The 20105-nt window shown below is 38.6% G+C and overlaps 1 protein-coding gene across 1 annotated transcript in view; it reads left to right on the top strand.

Moving 5' to 3' along the window:
- Positions 1–138: 138 nt before the first annotated feature.
- The window catches only part of USP38 (ubiquitin specific peptidase 38), a 35769-nt gene continuing 15802 nt past the window's right edge, over positions 139–20105 (top strand). The window contains exons 1-7 of the mRNA XM_072788246.1: positions 139–847; positions 3114–3249; positions 9123–9252; positions 10458–10559; positions 14153–14311; positions 16171–16364; positions 18342–18435. Coding sequence (XP_072644347.1) covers positions 166–847; positions 3114–3249; positions 9123–9252; positions 10458–10559; positions 14153–14311; positions 16171–16364; positions 18342–18435 — 1497 coding nt within the window. The 5' untranslated portion in view covers positions 139–165. The remainder of the gene's footprint in view (positions 848–3113; positions 3250–9122; positions 9253–10457; positions 10560–14152; positions 14312–16170; positions 16365–18341; positions 18436–20105) is intronic.

Genomic DNA, 20105 nt, shown 5'->3' with positions numbered 1-20105 from the left:
GGCGCGGGGCGGCGGCGGCGGAGCCCCAGGTCGCCGGGCCCCGCCGGCCGCTCGATGCGGCTGCTGAGGCGGCGGCGGCGGTGCTCCGTCCCGCTGCCGCCGCGCTCCGGCCGCGCCTGCGCCTGCGCCTGCGCCGCCGCCCCCGGGCCCCCGCGCCCCGCGACCATGGACAAGATCCTGGAGGGGCTGGTGAGCTCCTCGCACCCGCTGCCCCTGAAGCGCGTGATCGTGCGCAAGGTGGTGGAGTCGGCCGAGCTGTGGCTGGACGGCGCGCAGTGCGAGGCCATGTTCGGGCTGACCACGCGGCTCATCCTGGAGGGCCCCGACCCGTTCCGCCGGCAGGTGGGCCGCCAGGTGCTGGAGGCCTACGCGCGCTACCACCGGCCGGAGTTCGAGGCCTTCTTCAGCCGGCCGTTCGTGCAGGGGCTGCTGCGGCAGGGCTACGGCTCGCTGGGCGGGCAGGACGTGGCCATCCTGGACTACGTCCACAACGGCCTGCGGCTGCTCAGGAGCTGCCCGTCGGTGCTGGACCTGTTCGGCCTGCTGCGGCTCGAGGTGCCGCGGATGCTGTGCGAGCGGCCGGGGCCGCCGCTGTGCGCGCGCCTCAGCGACCTGCTGGGCGACTTCGCGCAGTGCATCCCGCGGGGGCAGCCGGCCGTCGCCTTCTGCCAGCAGCTGGTGCGGACCATGGGCCACTTCCAGTGCGCGTCCACGCAGGAGCGGGAGCTGCGCGAGTACGTGTCCCAGGTGACGCGGGTGGGCGGCCTGCTGCAGAGCATCTGGAAGGCCGAGCCCAGCGCGCTGCTGCCCTCCCTGCAGGAGGTCTTCGCCAGCCTCTCGGCCACAGGTAGGCGCCGCCACGGGCTGCACGTGGGGCTGCCCGGCCGGGGCCTTGGGGAGCGCGGGGTTAGGGCCCTCACCCCGTCGGGGCGGCCCGAGGCCTTGGGGAGCACGGACGTTAGCGCCGTCACCCCGTCGGGCGCCCAGTGCGCCTTGGGGAGCACGGATGTTAGGGCCCTCACCCCGTCGACTGTGCTGAAGCGCCTTGGGGAGCACGGATGTTAGCGCCCTCACCCCGTCGACTGTGCTGAAGCGCCTTGGGGAGCACGGATGTTAGCGCCCTCACCCCGTCGACTGTGCTGAAGCGCCTTGGGGAGCACGGATGTTAGCGCCCTCACCCCGTCGACTGTGCTGAAGCGCCTTGGGGAGCACGGATGTTAGCGCCCTCACCCCGTTGGGCTGCCCCGAAGCTCCTTAGGGAACATGGTGTTAGCGCCCTCACCCCATCCGGGTGCCCGTGGCCTTGGGGATCACGATGTTAGCGCCCTCACCCTGTCGGGCGCCCAGCGCAGCTTAGGGAGCACAGATGTTAGCGCCGTCACCCTGTCGGCCGCCCTGAAGCACCTTAGGGAGCACGGATGTTAGGGCCCTCACCCCGTCGGGCGCCCAGTGCACCTTAGGGAGCACGGATGTTAGGGCCCTCACCCCGTCGGCCGCCCTGAAGCACCTTAGGGAGCACGAATGTTAGGGCCCTCACCCCGTTGGGCGCCCAGTGCACCTTAGGGAGCACGGATGTTAGGGCCCTCACCCCGTCGGGCGCCCAGTGCGCCTTAGGGAGCACGGTGTTAGCACCCTCACCCCGTCGGCCGCCCTGAAGCACCTTAGGGAGCACGGATGTTAGGGCCCTCACCCCGTCGGCCGCCCTGAAGCACCTTAGGGAGCACGAATGTTAGGGCCCTCACCCCGTTGGGCGCCCAGTGCACCTTAGGGAGCACGGATGTTAGGGCCCTCACCCCGTTGGGCGCCCGGTGCACCTTAGGGAGCACGGATGTTAGGGCCCTCACCCCGTCGGGCACCCGGTGCACCTTAGGGAGCACGGATGTTAGGGCCCTCACCCCGTCGGGCACCCGGTGCGCCTTAGGGAGCACGGTGTTAGCACCCTCACCCCGTCGGCCGCCCTGAAGCACCTTAGGGAGCACGGATGTTAGGGCCCTCACCCCGTCGGGCGCCCGGTGCGCCTTAGGGAGCACGGATGTTAGCACCGTCACCCCGTCGGCGGCCCGCAGCCGCGAGCTCCGGCAGCAGTAAGCGGCCTGGTGCCGCGCAGCAGAGCGCGTAGGCCCGGAGCACCCGGGCCGCCCTTCCGCCCTCCGCCGCCGGGGGCGGGGGCGGGGGTGGGTGACGCGGGGTGCAGGGGGGACACGGGCGGGGGTGACGGGGCGGTGACGGCTGGGGTACGACCTGGCCCGGCGGCCGCCCCTTGGGATGTGCGGAGGACTCCGACCTGCACTCCGGTGCCTGTTGGACCCTGAGCTGTGGGCGTGGAGGCGGGGAAACGCCCAGAGCTGCGCCTGCTGGGCCTGGTGACCGTTGTCCGTGGCTGTTTGGAGCTAGATCTGCGAAGGCGGGTCCTGACCTTGGGAGCCAGAAGTAGGGCTGGGGGCAAGCGCCATGCGTTCTGCTGCACCCAGTGTGTGTAGGAAGATCCACCAGCCGTGTGTCCTCACATCTGACGGGGTTTTAAATTGTGATTTTTCTTGTGTTCCCTGTGTTGCTCGAACTGTTAGATTCCCCCAGAACTTTTTCAGCAGTGGCAGTAAAGGTGCTTGCCTTGAATTTGCTTGATGATTATATAGTTTAAGAAAAGTTCCCTCAAAATTCACCTTAATTTCTACTTCTTTCAGAGATTTTTGAGGGAGCCTTAGAGCCATGTGCTGCTAAAGTAATTACTAGTCATCAGTTACTATGGAAGGTCTGAAGTCGGGGATTTATAGGATACCTTGAATGTGCTTTCTGACTGCTGACTTACAAATGAGTATTTTAACACAACAGTGACTTAATATTAAATAATGCAAGAAAATAAAGTCGTTTATGGACTAAATACAGTGAGAGTGAACAACAGCTTTTATATTCCAGCAGTGCTCTCTATAATGAGCCATCATTGCTACCCACCCTTCAACTCATTTCTTCAGTTTAACGTTGCTTGTATGTTAGAGTCTACCCAACTGTTGCTGCAAGTACATTTTTTTCTTTTTGTAAATTATTGTTTCTTTCTAAATAATTCACTTGAACTTTCTTGCCATATTCCTTTTTGTTTTTAATTTAAAAAACAGATACATCATTTGAACCTTCTGTAGCACTGGCAAGCCTCGTGCAGCATATTCCTCTTCAGATGATTACGGTTCTCATCAGGAGCCTAACTACAGATCCAAATGTAAAAGATGCAAGCATGACCCAAGCTCTTTGCAGGTACTTCTTCATGACACTATAGATGGTTTTGTAGATTTGGGAGGAGGAGCTATGTTGCAGTATTTTGTGGGTAATGAAAAACTTAGTTGTTTAAAACTGAAATCATAGAATCAAATACATATTCTCCAAATTAATGAGAATTAATTATTTGCCTTACTATATAGGTTTGGCAGGCATCCTAGTAATTCAAAGTCCATTTTTAGTTCAGCTTTTTTCAATTCAAAAATATACATATGTATACACTTACTGTACAGTAAGGAGTTGGTTGGATTATCAATATATTTAATTTCCTTAGTCATTATGGTTTCTTGCAACTTGTTTTCTTCTGTCGAGGTTTTTTGTTTTTTTAAGCTAAGTACATACTTTTACTTTCTCTTTCAACCAGAATCCCTGGATAATAAATTCTGCCTTTGTTTAAAATATGCTTTTTCTTCCTTGTTTTTCAGTAGATGATTTGGTAAGATACAGAATTCTAACTTGGTAGTCATTTTCTCTTAGCATTTTGAAAATAATACCGCATTGCCTTCTGGCATTTATTGTTGCTGATATAGAGTCTGCTGTCAATCCAACTGTCATTACTTTGGGAGTAGTTAGGCTTTTCTGGTAATATTTATGTCTCTCCTTGATGTTTTTCAGTTAATTGTTATATTTCTGGGCATAAACTTAATATTATTTATCATTCTCAGCATTTTCATGGTTTTTTTTTTTTTTTTAATTCATTTGTTCATTTATTCAAAATCTATTTACGGGGGATCCCTGGGTGGCTCAGTGGTTTAGCGCCTGCCTTTGGCCCAGGGTGTGACACCGGAGTCCCGGGATCGAGTCCCACATCGGGCTCCCTGCATGGGGCCTGCTTCTCCCTCTGCCGGTGTCTCTACCTATCTCATGAATAAATAAAATCTTTAAAAAACAAACAAACAAACAAATAAATAAATAAATAAATAAATGCAAATGAACAATGAAAACTTTACATAAAGACTTGGAAATTTAACCACATAAGAATTGATAAAATGATAAGAATACAGGGAAAAGGAAAAATAAAACGATAGGCTATATGAAGAAAATCCTAACAACATGGTGTCACAGGATTTCTAGAATTTTAGAACTATGAATACAAAGATATCAAGAAGATGAAAACAAAAATACAGATCACTAAATACGACAAGAAGGTCGCCATACATTGAAAAGTAACAGAGATAGAGGCCATACAGCAGGAACAGCATTTATATAGATTTTTCTCCAATATATAAAGCATGTTCACATATCTGTGGAAGTCAGAATGAGCAAAAAGAAATTGAAAGTAATAGTTACAGCTAAATTGATTCAGTAAATTTAAGAGCACAAGGAAAAAAGGAAAGCTAGAAGGGTCTTTTTAAATACTAGACAAAACAGAGGAAAAGGTGAAAAAAATCCAAGTCAGGCAGAGAGAGACGCAGGCTCCATGCAGGGAACCCGACGTGGGACTCGATCCTGGAACTCCGGGGTCACACCCTGAGCCGAAGACAGATGCTCAACCACTGAGCCACCCAGGTGTCCCTGTTCATTTACTTTTAATTTTAAGAAACACTCATATCAGGGCACCTGGGTGGTTGAGCCTCCAGCTCAGGTGTGATCTCAGGGTTGTGAGTTCAAGCCCCACATTGGGCTCCATTCTGGGTGTGGAGTCTACGAAGGAAGGAAGGAAGGGAGGGAGGGAGGGAGGGAGGGAAGAAAGAAAAGAGAAGAGAGAAGAGAAGAGAAGAGAAGAAAAAAAAGAAAGAGAGAGAGAGAGAGAAAGAAAGAAAGAGAAAGAAAGAGAAAGAAAGAAAGAAAGAAAGGAAAGAAAGAAAGAAAGAAAGAAAGAAAGAAAGAAAGAAAGAAAGAAAGAAAGAAAGAAAGAAAGAAGAAAGAAAGACAGACCCATAGTTTAGACCCATAGTTTAGCTGGCGTATTTATTCTTATATTGCAAATGTAATCAAACAGGATAATGTTTGTTTTTATCATACTCCCACCTTCTACTTCACCATAATATATATTTCCTTACACATAGCACTTACATGCTTGAACTGTTATTTTTTGTAATTCAAAAAATGCAAATACCATATCAGCAACAGGTAAGTAACGTTAAAGTATGAAATTGGCCAGATGCAACTGAAATAACAAGGAATGGGGTACACAAGCACCTTCTAAAAGAGAAAACTGATCCTTAACTCCAGTTTTCTTCTTGCCACAAAGAAATTTGAATTCAGTATTGTTTCTTTTTTCAAAAGAAGCCTATAATCCAGTTTTTTATGTAAAATTTTCCAATTTGTAAAACAGTGGAACAAGGTAAACTTGAGGCTAGATCTAGTCATGAAGGTATCATCTAAATGTGAAAATTGGTTTTATTCTCTACAAGTTAAGAATAAATCTATTATTTTGTCTCCTTTATAATATTGCCAATTTTAATGTTAAGATTTTCTTTTTTTTTTTAATTTTTTTTTCTTTCTTATTTTATGATAGTCACAGAGAGAGAGAGAGAGAAAGAGAGGCAGAGACACAGGCAGAGGGAGAAGCAGGCTCCATGCACCGGGAGCCCGACGTGGGATTCGATCCCGGGTCTCCAGGATCGTGCCCTGGGCCAAAGGCAGGCGCCAAACCACTGCGCCACCCAGGGATCCCCAATGTTAAGATTTTCAAGTTGCATTCTGTTTTTTCGTTCTAGAAAGAAATGGTTTCATTAACTCAACAAATTTGAACTCCTTCTCAGTGCCAAGCCCTGTAGCCCTGTGCAAAGTACTGGGGATCCAAAGATTAAAGATTAAAAAGGAAAAAAAAAAAAAAAAAAAAGATCATTGCTCTTAAGCTCCTGGTCTAATAGAGGAAAGAAAATTTCAAAGTGCATAAATTATAACTAGTTAAATGTCTTTTACATACTAAGAAATTAACACAATATATCAAGGTTAAGTTCTGTGAAATTCATGTAGTGACCAATACGTGGTGGACAATATTAATGTAGTTAACTATAAAATAACTCATCTTACAATGCCTGTGCCTGAAAGGATTTGGATATGTGCAAGTTAAATCAAATTGAAGCAGAACTGGAATATAATTAAAGAGAAGCTAAAAGCATAACATTTATATGCCAGCAGAGCTTAGTGCAAACACCAGTACTGCTGTTTATTAATTGTGTAACTGTTGACAAATTTCCTAACTTTTCTTACCAATTTGAAAGCAGAAATTGTAACTACTGTTATGTTTTCAGCACTTAACGAAGTAGTTGTTATATAATGGGCACTCAAATATTTGTCCAGTGAACAGCTTCTAAGGCATGTTACTTCTGACTTAAAGTTTTTTTAGGATGATCAGGAGATTGAGTACATTTGGGATAAGGTAAAGGGTAAAGGCTTATGAGATGGGAAGCTAGAAATGAGGAGGAGAGGAAAAAGCTGATGGGTGATTAGGTATCATGAAGAAACATAGCCAAGTGGAATTTTCTACTCTGCTCTTAGACCTATGGCCCTGTGTTCTACAGGGTATAGTTTCTTTCTACACTGGTGGTATCATTCCCCTAGGAGCAGAGCCCACAGAGCCAAGGAGATGTGCTTACATATACTCCTTCTCTGAACCACATCTTTTTTTGTATCCATATTTGTACTCAAAATATATGCAGCATTGGGACGCCTGGGTGGCTCAGTGGTTGGGTGCCTGCCCCTGGCTTGGCGTGATCCGGGGTCTCGGGATCGAGTCCCATGTTGGGCTCCCTGCATGGAGCCTGCTTCTCCCTCTGCCTGTGTCTCTGCCTTTCTCTCTCTGTGTCTCTCATGAATAAATAAATAAAATAAAATCTTTAAAAAAAAATGCAGTATGTCCTAACATGATTTTTTTTTTAAACAAGAACAATTTTTAAAAGTCTTACTGGCACTTTTTTTTCCTTTAATTGAATAGTATCTCAGATCTTTCTGTGTTAGATCCGCACAGATAGATTCATAAAGATCCAACTCATCCTTTAAAATTCTACATAATGTTCCATAGTATATTTAGCCCTTATTTTTTTTTTAAGACTTCATTTATTTTTTCATGAGAGACACAGAGAGAGGCAAAGACATAGTGAGAGCAAGCTCCCCATGAGGAGCCTGATGGGGAGCTCAATCCCAGGACCCCAGGATCACAACCTGAGCCAAAGGGAGATGCTCAACCACTGAGCCACTCAGATGTCCCTAGCCATTCCCTTATTGATAGGAATTTAGATTGTTTGCATTTTTCCAAATCCTAAAGATAGTGCTACAGTGAACTTATTCATACACAAATGCAAGTGTCTCTCTACTCCACATATGTAGAGTGTCTACAAACTTTTATGAAAATCAGCTTAAGAACAGTTGGAATATGTGGAACAGCTGTCAGAGACTATTTTGATGATTTATAACCGAAATTATTTGAAGAAGGCACCCAGAAAAACAAGAAGGGAAATAAAATATGTGTGGGGAACACTGGGAACATACAGATAACTTGTAGTTAACATGCATTTGGACTTTGAGCCTCTCTTAGTATCTGATGGAACATGTAATCTTAAGAGCAAAAGCTTTAAAAAAGATAACACTCCAGTGTTAATATAGTTATAATCATTGTGAAAATAACTATATCAGTTTTGAAGTCAGTTTTTTTAACATGTTAGTTGCACTTTTGGTCATATGTTTTTGTACTTAGTATTTATGATTGACATTTTCTCCAATTATCTATTTATTGTCACATTGATATTTGGTAGAAAAGAGGTATTCATAATGAGTATTTCCAGTGTCCTATATTAACTCATGTAGTCTTCAAATCAGCCATGTAAAATAAACATGTTTATTTATAATCTACAGATGAGGATACTGAGACACAGAGGTTAAGTAACTTACATAGGTATTAGGGACCCCAACTAAAAAATGGTAAGTTGAGATTTTGAAACCAGATCACTCTTGATTTTAAAACCTTTTTCCCCCCTACTACTATTTTCTTATGTAATCCCCAAACTTGGATTATTGGATCAAGTAATACGAACATTTGACCCAAATACTTTCCAAAAGTGTTGTACCACTCTTCATTGTGATTGATATTTAACATTGAGGACAGGCTCCATCAGACTTCATATTACTTTGTTTTTATTTCTATTAAACTGTGTTGATACTCAAGAAGAACACTCACTAATTCAATATGAGGCCGTTTAGAGTATTTATAAATCAAGTGCCCCTTGATCTATATAAAGCATCCTTTTTTGTCTTGGTGTAGTAGGATATTGAAAGGGAGAAAAGACCTATTTCACAATTCAAAATACAGTCTTTTTTAACAGTGCATTTCATATTTAGACTGCAGTCACCATTTTGTTTCTAATAGCTATATTTGAACTGCCCTTTTTAGAGTAAATTTGCCTGATGAATTCTAGATACCACTATGTAGCATCAAATTAAAACCGCATTTAGGGATCCCTGGGTGGCGCAGCAGTTTGGCGCCTGCCTTTGGCCCAGGGCGCGATCCTGGAGACCCGGGATCGAATCCCACATCGGGCTCCCGGTGCACGGAGTCTGCTTCTCCCTCTGCCTGTGTCTTTGCCTCTCTCTCTCTCTGTAACTATCATAAATAAATAAAAAAAAATTAAAAAAAATAAAACCGCATTTATGGGGAATGACAACTTTATCGGAAATTCTGTTTCTTGTAATATCTTATGTAAGAAAGTATCGGCTTACAAGATTGGAAACTCTTTGAGTACAAGCATCTGTTATACTCAGTTCTGTATCTTGAACAGGGCTTTTCCTCAAGCAAGCTCAGTAAAGATGGAGTCACAGAGAGTGGTTCTCTACTATAACTTGTTATTCCCCACTAAAAAATGTTGAAAATATTTTCAAGACTGATAGTTTTGGTTTTCAATTTTCAGAATGATTGACTGGCTTTCCTGGCCCTTGGCTCAGCATGTGGATACGTGGGTGATTGCACTCCTAAAAGGACTGGCAGCTGTCCAGAAGTTTACTATTTTGATAGATGTTACTTTACTGAAAATAGAACTGGTAAGTGGGAGTATAAAAATCTCTTAGAATGAATGGTCTTAATCTTTTTATCTTTGGGTAGTCCCCTAATAAAGCATCTAATGTTGAATATATTCTTGGTTTTGAATAATAATTTTAAAATAGAATTTTAAAATGGTATTTAGTGTCAGTAATTAAAATAATTTTGCTATTTTTTAGTATCTAATATGAAAACATATCCCTCCCATTACCTCTTAAATCCAACTAATCAAGGTTTTACCACCATTTTTCTACCAAAACTGTCTTTGACACCAGAGCTTTCCAGTGTTGCTGAACTCCAGAGTTATTTCGCAGGCCTCCTCTCATTTGACCTATCAGCAGCATTTGACACAGTTGATCAATGCCTCTTGAAACACTTGCCTCACTTACTTTTTGTCCTACTTCTCTTGGTTTTTTTCCTAGTTCCCTGGCACCTTAGTCTCTCTTAGCGGATCTTTCTAACTTTAGAGAGCTTTAGAGTTTCATTTTTGAGCCATTTTCTACTCAAGCCATACTCACAGCATATGTGTCCACTTCTTTAAATAAGTTTCTAAGTTAATGACTGCCAGGTATATATTTCTTATTCATTATTTGCCCATGAACTCCATATTCTGTTCTCTTAGATATCTGCCAGGCTTACTTTTATTTCCTTCCATTTTTTTATAGTCAGATGTCACCTTTTATATGACACGTGTTTTGAATACCCTAATTAATAGCAGACCCCTTTGCTACTCAGCAGTGCCTTTTCTTTGTACCCTGTTTTCATAGTACTTCTCTCCATATTGCTTTTTATTGTCTACCAACCCTGGAGACAGTAAGTCCTATCAAGTCAGAGATTTTTTTTTTAATCCGCTTCTATTCTCTGCCCAGAACAATGCCAAGCAATAGTAGGTTCTCAATCAGTGTTAAGTGAATCAAATGAAGTGTGGGCCAATGAACAATCACTTTGTAAGCAAGGTTTGATGGGTTCTTATTTGATAAAGGGGTTTTGAGAGTTGTTTAGGCCACTTGATCTCTCATGTTGTTATTCCCCAACTTTCTTTCCCAAAGTTTAATAACATGTTATGATAAAACTTTTCAGTAAGTTAGTCACATAATCCGTGACTTCAGATAGTCACATAATATTTTTGGTCCAAGGAAAGTAATCACTGATTGGATTTATGTTTCCCCTACAAACTCTTAAGGTGGATGTCTTGTCTTTTTTGAAGGTTTTTAATCGACTTTGGTTTCCTCTTGTGAGACCTGGTGCTCTTGCAGTTCTTTCTCACATGCTGCTCAGTTTTCAGCATTCTCCAGAGGCGTTTCATCTGGTAAGTTAGGGCACAAGCTTTCTACCCTGAAAACCTTTGTTAAAATTTTAGTTTAATATGGAGTCACATTTGTATATAGTGAAAAGATTTTAGGTTAGTCCTGAATCTCTTTTCTTATAACTTTATGATTTCTTAGAAAACTGAGGTGATAGGGTTTCCCTCCAAAGAGTGTATTTTCAGAATATTTTGAGTCTCCCAAAACTGTTCCGCTTGCAACCACTCAGCAATTGAAAGTTATTGCTCTACATGAGATATGTCACATGTTAGCATCACTGATGGTTATCTGTTGCACATGTGAACAATGTAGAAGAAAAATGCTTTAGAATTTCAGAAACGTGGAAATAGCAAGTAGTTTTATAGCCCCAGTATTAATGCTTCATCTGTCCCAACTCATAGCCTACAAATCCTGTTGATTCCACCTTTATTTTTTTTTATTCCACCTTTAAAATATATCCAGAATCCTACCACTTTTAATGAGCTACATCACTGATTTTGATTTGATTTGATTTCAGTTCTTTTATCATTCATTACAAGCAGAAATGACAAAATGTTATTTTGAGAATCTGCCCATTTATCTATCTCGTGCATCACAGGAAAGCAGTTCTTTATGTCATTATTTGCTTCCTCTAGGGTCTGATCCTCAGTTTTATAGGACTAGAACCTCATTATCAGTACACCCACGATATAAATATCTTGGGAATGCTGACCCTATACAAGCAAATTCAAGGGAGATTGATGAAGAAGGGCTGAATTCTAGTTGTTGATTATTAGCCAGAAATATAACTAGTTTCAAAAACCATATATATACGTAGGCTCCTCAGTGCCTCACTGCCACTGAAGGAAAGTCTGCAGTCTTTGTAGAAAGTAATCCTTGTCAACAAGTAATTATATATTGTCACTTAGAATGGAGTATTCTGAGAATTTCTACCGTTAATTGCATAATTGGTGATCTTGACCATTAGCCAGTAATATCTGTTACACAGAACTCAAAACTTGAGCTGAGATACCACGTGTAGCAGCCACGTCTAATGAGGTAAATAAAGAACATCAGTTATTTGTGTCTGTCTTCAGGCACAATCATGTATAGGCCATTTGAGAAAAGGTTTATAATCAGAATTTCTAGGAAGGAGATTCTCTAATATAACTTACTCATCCATTCTAATGTTTATTGTTCTTCATACTGAGGACATTTCTTAATCTCTGATTAGTCATTTGTCTGATTAGAGTCATTTACTCTAAATCTCTTTCTTTGCTCACAGTTTTTTAAAAGAAGATATCTCCATATGTTATATTGTTTTTTTTTTCTGAAAAAGTTAAAATAAAAATGGTTGACTTTGAAATATTTTATCTTATTGAAATATTGATATGAAATCATTTATTTAAGGATTAGTTAGATCTGAAATTGAAAATTGTCATCTGGTTTAGTAAATTCTAAAAACTAAAATCTAATCATTGCCTACGTACTATGCAAAGCCTGACTGGCTACTCAACTAAATGAACGTGGGCATCTAGTACTGCACTGGTTACGCGGTAGTTAAGTCAACAATAACTCTCACTCAGTGAAGGACTCAGGCTTAGACGTTGTTAAGTATGAGCAGTAATCTGGAATCACCAACATCGTTATTCATTATATGCTTACAGCATTTTAGAGCAAATCAAGATTGATGTTACAGTGAGTGTTATTATAGACAAAATCGCTTTTCATATGCTTTTTATAAGTGGAAAGAAATTTATTTTAAACAAAGAAAAATATCAAAGTTTCTAATAAGTTATACACATTTTCTCAAATAGTAACTTAAGTTTAATGAGTATTACAGGAATGTCTACAAATATTTAGATTTGCTTTTTCCAAAAAAAAAAAAGAAACTTTTCAAACATTTAGAAGGTAATTATAGCCTGCTTGGACATAATATCTATATATCCATGAAGAACTTAGTGTTATTTCTATGTCAGTGTTAATTTTGACCACATGAGATACAGTACTAGACAACTCTATTATTACCTAATGCAAAGACCGAATCTATGCTAAGGAAGCTTTTGGAAGATTTTGAATTGTCAATTAAGTAATCATTTTTAAAAATTATTTTCTCTTCTCTTCTATTTCTCTTTTTAGCAAGAAGGGTGTCTGGTAAATATGGCTTTATGGGCAAAATTATAATTCAGCTTTGCTTAGAAATGGAAAGATGAAAGCAGTAGGGTGAACTGATTAGGAATCGATGGTTTCATGATCAAATTAATACCTTTGATAGAGGTAAGATTAAAGAAGGTAGTGCAGAATCTAAAATGTGACTTTAAGGCCTAGAATCAGAGCAAAATAGCAGTGTTAATTTAAGAATATGATTGTTCTTTCTAGGAGGAAGGAAAGGGAGTTGATTGTGATGTTTCTATAATTGTTGTTATTGCCGTTTGGTGATAAGACCATAGAGTAATAACTTCATTTTTATCACAAGTTAGCAACCAAAAATAAATGTTCTACAAATAGAACATAATATTATAATTGCAGGCCTTTTACATATGAAGTATAAATGTATATTATTAGATTATGATTAATGATTAGTGGGAACAAGGATACCACTGTATTAATGGCATGAACCAATTCTGCAAAACAGAGTTTATCTTGTTAATCTCTTGAATTTGTGATGACTCTGCATTGACTTTAGTCTAATTTTTTTTTTAAGATTTTATTTATTTATTCATGAGAGACAGAGAGAGAGGCAGAGACACAGGCAGAGGGAGAAGCAGGCTCACTGCGGGGAGCCCGATGTGTAGGACTCAATCCCAGGACCCTGGGATCACCACCTAAGCCAAAACACTCAACTACTGAGCCCACCCAGACGTCCCAACTTTAATCTAATTTTATAATGAAGGGACACTGTTGTGCTTATTATCAGTACTAAGTTTTCTGCATGATTTTGAACAATGAGCATTTTAGATTTCCCTTTTATTTTTAACTCCAGTTTCTTAAAAATAATAGAAATTTCTGATTCCCTTTGTTTTTAGAACCATCTCTCTTTGGAGGGGGGGAATTGGAATCATTAGTAAGGATAACCACACTAACATAAGACATCTTCCCTATAATTCTCAAAAAGAATGTGATCCTATAGTCTGAGCTGTAATTTTAGTTACTTTAGTTACTTTCTTGAAGTGGACTTTAATGTGCAAAGTATGTAGTTTCTTTTCAAGTGAAAAATCTAAAACTCACACTAGATGGAGCTCTTAAGCTAAATCTAGGTTTATCTTTTTAAAAGTTTGTTCCTGTTGAACAATCTGATATAATAGTCCTAACATTTTTCAACTTAAATCATTTTTTAGAGTGGCAGAAATGACTAAGACTTCTATTTTGCATCTTAGTTTGTGTTTTAGATGGAGTGTAAGGATGAGGAGAGAGGAGGAATTAAAATTTTATATGACATTGAAATCGACTTACTATGATATCCTAGAAATTTTAACTCCTAACTCTTTTAGAAAAAGACTGTGACTAAACATACAGAAAGGTACTGGCTGATCATGTAACATTTGCATTCCATTTGTAGGCTAGAGAATTTGTTGCCAATTTGTATACATTGAGAAATGTTTGTCTTTTTTCTCTTCAGATTGTTCCTCACGTAGTTAATTTGGTTCACTCCTTCAAAAGTGATGGTCTGCCTTCCAGTACAGCCTTCTTAGTGCAGTTAACAGAATTGATACACTGTATGATGTATCATTATTCTGGATTTCCAGATCTCTATGAACCTATTTTGGAAGCAATAAAGGTATGATGATAGTTGGACCAGTATCTCTACAGCCACGGACCATGATGTGATGAATGTAATGAAACATTTCTATACCTAGGTGTTCAATTTACTATTCTATGCTAATATGCTTGTTATTTGAAAAATTTAATTGGAATCATGATTCATTAATGTTTAGGGAGTAATCTCTTACTTGCTATAACCTAAATTATTAACCATATTTCTTAAGTTCTACAGTGCCATCAGTTATAAGGCATATCTTCAGATTTATAACAGCTTGTGGGGAAATATGTTTAAAAAGAAATGCTACATTAAGTGAATACATACATCACCATCGTATCCCAGTATCAGAAGTGTTAAAATATTTAGGAACATCTTAGAATCAAGAAAAGGCAGTTTAATAAAATACTTGACTTTGTTTCCTTACCGGTTTCTATTCCATTTTTGCTATAGACTGTTCATGAATTTCCATATTTTGTAGAATCTTGAGTTCTTTGTGAACTTACCCTGTTTTTCAACTTTATATAGATATTAGATCTAAGAAGCACTGGTTCTGTTTGTCTCAAAGGATGGATCACAACATACACACTTTTCTCTTAAACTTACTGAGTAATCAAGGTGTCACAAAAGAATTGGAGAATTTGCCTCAGGCAAACCTAATCAGAAGTTATTAGAAATCAGTTCTATTAATAGTGTTCCTTTTTGAGATCTGAAAAAGTCTCATTATCTTTATTACTACTTATGTATCTGAAATGAATACAGAGCTTATTCTTTTTTCTATATAGCTAGCTAAATTAAACTGATTTTGGTCGAACCCAAAACACAAGACTGTTGAACAATTAATGTATACCACTAGTATGACACTTTGATATTTCAGAAGTGAATGGTTTTATGTATAGGAGCTTTTTATCATGGATTTAATAGTAATGTTAATCTCTTCCTACAGTCCATAGATGAAACTTCTTGCTGTTAATTGCCATTTTTCAGTGCTTTACATCCTGAGAATTCTGGTAATGAAATAGGCTCAGAATAAGCAGGGTTTTCACTCTCAATCCAAGGGCAACACACTTCTATTGGTTGTCAACAAAAACAAGAAAAATAAGAGATTAAAATTCCTTCAGAAAATGCTTTTCTAAGGTCTAAGTACCAGATGGTAATAGCAGTCTAAAAAAAAAGGCTTAACAATGTTACTTTCATTATTCTCCATTCATGCTTGAAATCACTTAGATTTAAAATTGTATTTCAAATGTCACAGAGCAGATAAAAGAATCTGTGTCTTCTAATAATTTTCTATATTGTTAAACACAAGATTGAGTTTTATTTTTCGAAGTTAAAGCTATTTTTGTACTTAGGTGCTTTCATTTTTCATCCTCTGATTACTTTGAGCTTTTTTTTCCTAAGGGTTAATGTTGAGTAAATATTAGTAGTGAATGAAGAGGAAATTTTTTTACTTTCACTTGAAAATTTGAAAGCAAATTGTTTAAGTTAATCAATTGTGTGATAATTTAAGTCCTTATTCTACTGCCTTTGAGTAACTGCACTGCAGTACACTCTCTGATCTCAAAGATTTATTTTGAAACGTTTTACTGGCAAATTGGAAACAAATAGCTCAAATGTAACTTGAATTCCTGGTTCTTGAATATTTCTCAACTTGATAAACTCTACTTTTAGGGCACATTTATTTTTTAGGAGATAATTATTTTTGCCATGTAATATAATGTAACTTTTCTGATGACTGGTCAAGTACTAGGGATGATTCCAAAACTAAGTAGAAGAAAAGAAAGGTTAAATGTCAGTGGAAGAATCTTCTTTATGTTGTTAATTTAATTAAAAAAATAGTTTATATTTTTTAACCTATTTCTCCTCTTGATGATGTACAGGATTTCCCTAAGCCCAGTGAAGAGAAGATTAAATTGATTCTCAATCAAAGTGCCTGGACTTCTCAGTCCAATTCTTTGGCCTCTTGCTTGTCTAGACTTTCTGGAAAATCTGAAACGGGGAAAACTGGTCTTATTAATCTAGGAAATACATGTTATATGAACAGTGTTATACAAGCATTATTTATGGCTACAGAGTAAGTTTAAATTTGAACCTTTTTTTTTTTAACTGTAGAGATTGATGCATACTGATGAAATATAACCTGGTGAGATTGTCTTCACATTAATTTTTTATTAATATAGAAATAATATTTTTATATAATTGTCTTATTCAGAAATAAAAGTGCTTAGGAACTATTAAGATGTTAACTTATATAAATTCTACTTCTTATATATATTATATATATAATATATGTATAATATATATATATTTGCATTGAGAATCTTTTTTAATTATTCTGGCTTGATATTTATTAAAAAGTGAATTTATTTAAAAGAATTTAAGTGTCCTCAAGTACTAATTTATTATTTTATAAGAGTATTTTTTTTTACCTATATATCTTTTAAGGGATTTATGTTTAGTTTTTTCTACTTGTAGATATTTTACTGTTTATCAGATTAATAACTTCTTTGTTACTTTTAAAGAAGCTTAAGCTCTATTTCCCACCACCAAGTTGACAGATACTGAACAAATATATAAACATATATATTTTTTTGTCCTCTTACATATTTACTTTCAAATTCATTTTCTTTTGCAACTTAGCAAATATAAACTCAGAGGTTGTTAGCTATGTGAGTGTTGTCTGTAAAAGTACAAAATAATGATAAAGTTTTTCTAAAGGTAGAAACATTTTTGGATTTTTCTCTTCAATGCCAATAGAGTATTTATAGAATTTGACCAAAAATCATTACAAATTGAATTCTGTGCCTTTGTAAGTTTTTATGCCTACTTAGAGGAATCATAAACTAAAAGATGAAGAGTTAGACTTATTTTATTTTCTGGACCCAAAATATGCTATCAACACTAAGGTGGTTTTTTTTGTTTGGCTTAGTGGCTTTTTGTTTGTTTATATTTGAGATTTTTTTTTTAAGGTTGTTTTTTACCTTTTTTTTTTTTTTTTAAGGTTTTATCCATCCACTCATGAGAGAGAAAGAGAGGCAGAGACACAGGCCGAGGGAGAAGCAGGCTCCATGCAGGGAGCCCGACACAGGACTCGATCCCGGGTCTCCAGGATCATGTCCTGGGCCAAAGGCAGTGCTAAACCATTGAGCCACCCAGGCTGCCCCTATATTTGAGATTTTTAATTTTTTTTAAATGTGTACACTTAGATACAAGTAATACTAAGCATGAAACTAAATTCAAATCTATATTTCACCACCAGAGGTCATCTAGTTCAGCTATCTCATTTTACAGATGATAGTGAAAGAAGAGACCCAAAGCAATTGTAACTAGCAACAGCAATTCAAAGAACCACCTTATTGGGATCCCTGAGTGGTGCAGCGGTTTGGCGCCTGCCTTTGGCCCAGGGCGCGATCCTGGTGACCCGGGATCGAGTCCCACATCGGGCTCCCGGTGCATGGAGCCTGCTTCTCCCTCTGCCTGTGTCTCTGCCTCTCTCTCTCTCTGGGACTATCATAAATGAATAAAAATTTTAAAAAATAAAAATTTAAAAAAGAACCATCTTATTGATTAAGCCAATGATACTATCTAAGAATAGGCACACAGCATATTTTATTTCTTTGGTAATATGCGAATTCTTTGTGGTTTAAAAAAATAAATTAAAAAAAATAAATTTAGAAGTATATAAAATAAAAACTCAGACATAAAATTGTTTTTTTAATCAGACATTTCCATTCCTAAAAGTAACTTGTTAACAGTTTTGTGTGCATTATTTCAGATCATTCCTTTATAGTTATAAGATTTTATCTAAGGATGCCTGGGTGGCTCAGTACTTGAGCATCTGCCTTTGGCTCAGGTCATGATCCCAGGGTCCGGGGATTGAGTCCCACATCAGGCTCCCTGTGGGGAGCCTGCTTCCCCTTCTGTGTCTTTGCTTCTCTGTGTCTCTCATGAATAAATAAATAAAATCTTTAAAACAATAAAATGAAGTGAAAAATGTACGTGTATATGTATGTATTTACATGTATACAAAAATCACTATGCTTTTTTTCAGTTTCAGGAGACAAGTATTATCTTTAAATCTAAATGGGTGCAATTCATTAATGAAAAAATTACAGCATCTTTTTGCCTTTTTGGCTCATACACAGGTGAGTGAATAGTATGTACATGTTAACTTCATGGACACTACTGTTTAAACTTCACATTATACCAAACTTGGTAAATCTGTTTTAAATAATTATATTTGACACAGTACAACAGATTCACTTAGATATACTAAAGAGATCCTGCCTAAGATCAGGATATGTTCTAAGTTTTTATTTCTTCCTCCTGTTTTCCATTCTTGTAGATGAACATTATGCTGTTTGTTCTAATTATAGATGAAATCTGACTTTCTATCCAATAAATAAGCTTCTTCATGAAGAAGTCTTTAATAGTTTATAAATATGAAATTGATAGATTTTTCACAGTAATAAATAATTTTGTGGCACATTGGCTTCTTTTTTTTTCCTGTTTCTAATATAAACACCCTCTCTTTATGACCAAAATTTTAAGATCTAGAATTTAATGGATAAACAACTTTATATTTTCTAGGGCTTAAAATTTTATGATGATCTTTTATGTCCATAAATTCATCCAAGGAAATGAATTTCTGCTACTGGCAAGAAAGTCACACATAGTAAACATTCATTCAAGAGACATTTATTGAGAAACACAATATGGAGTCTGATAAGTATTCAAAGGGGAGAGGAATCCTTATGCTCAAGGAACTCTAAGTTTTGAGCAATACATATGAATAATATATATATCATTTATAAATAATATATACTGTTTTCAGCTTTTCTGATTGTCTTACATTTACAGAGTTCTAAAGTTCAGAAAAGGTAGTTTTAGGATTGGTGGGATTGAGTTGATAAGAATGCCTGGTTTCCTGTCTATGAGCTGTGAAATAGATCAAGTATAACTTCTTAAGTGGAAGAAAACTAAACTAACATATGAGTGATGGCCTATGAGTAGTAATATACTCAAAGAGATTAATTTTATTATTCTCTTTCTGAGGGAAATGTGTTCACAAAATAAACACCTCAGGACCAAGGGAGATGAAATCTCTTCCCTCCTACTGGCAAACGTTAATTTTCTAGTAAATTGACATCCGTTCTTGCTTTATCACTAGTCCATATTTACCATATAGTCTCTATATATGTATCTGTGTGTATAAGTAGATATAAATACATTATATATAGATATTACCTTATTAAATCAGAGCTGTTAGAAAAAAATTATAGGAGGGTTCCATGCTCCCAAGAAAAGAAAGGAATTCACAAGAGAACGTAATGAAAGTTGTCACAGTTGAGACCGTCTCTGATAGCAAGCCAACAAGGATTGTTTTAGGTAGGTAGATTTCCCTATATAATTGAAAAGACGTTTTTCTTATAATTGAGAAAGCTAACGTTTATTGAGGATTAAAATTTGCCTAGCTTTGGTGCTGTTTACATGTATTATTAATCCTCAAAAACAATCTATGTGTAATAAGGTATAGTATCCCCATTTTACATATTGAAGAAACTGGGTTTATGTTACCTACTTTTCATGGTCATACAAACAAATGGCAAATTGGAGTGTGAACCAAATGACTCTAGAGCTCATGCTCAACCAGTATCCTAAAGTGCCTTCCTTCAAAATTCTATCAACACCTCTCTTGATGAAATTTTTCTTAACTAAGGATTCTGTTATATACCACAAATATTCAAAATGTCAGGAGAATTCCAAATTTTCAAGTTACAATCACATCTTTTCAGATGCCTTCTCAGTTCCTTTT

This window comes from Canis lupus, chromosome 20 (genome assembly GCF_048164855.1).
Source record: "Canis lupus baileyi chromosome 20, mCanLup2.hap1, whole genome shotgun sequence".
Lineage (NCBI taxonomy): Eukaryota > Metazoa > Chordata > Mammalia > Carnivora > Canidae > Canis > Canis lupus.
The sequence above is the reverse complement of the archived record's forward strand: the minus strand, read 5'-3'. Positions and strand labels throughout refer to the sequence as shown.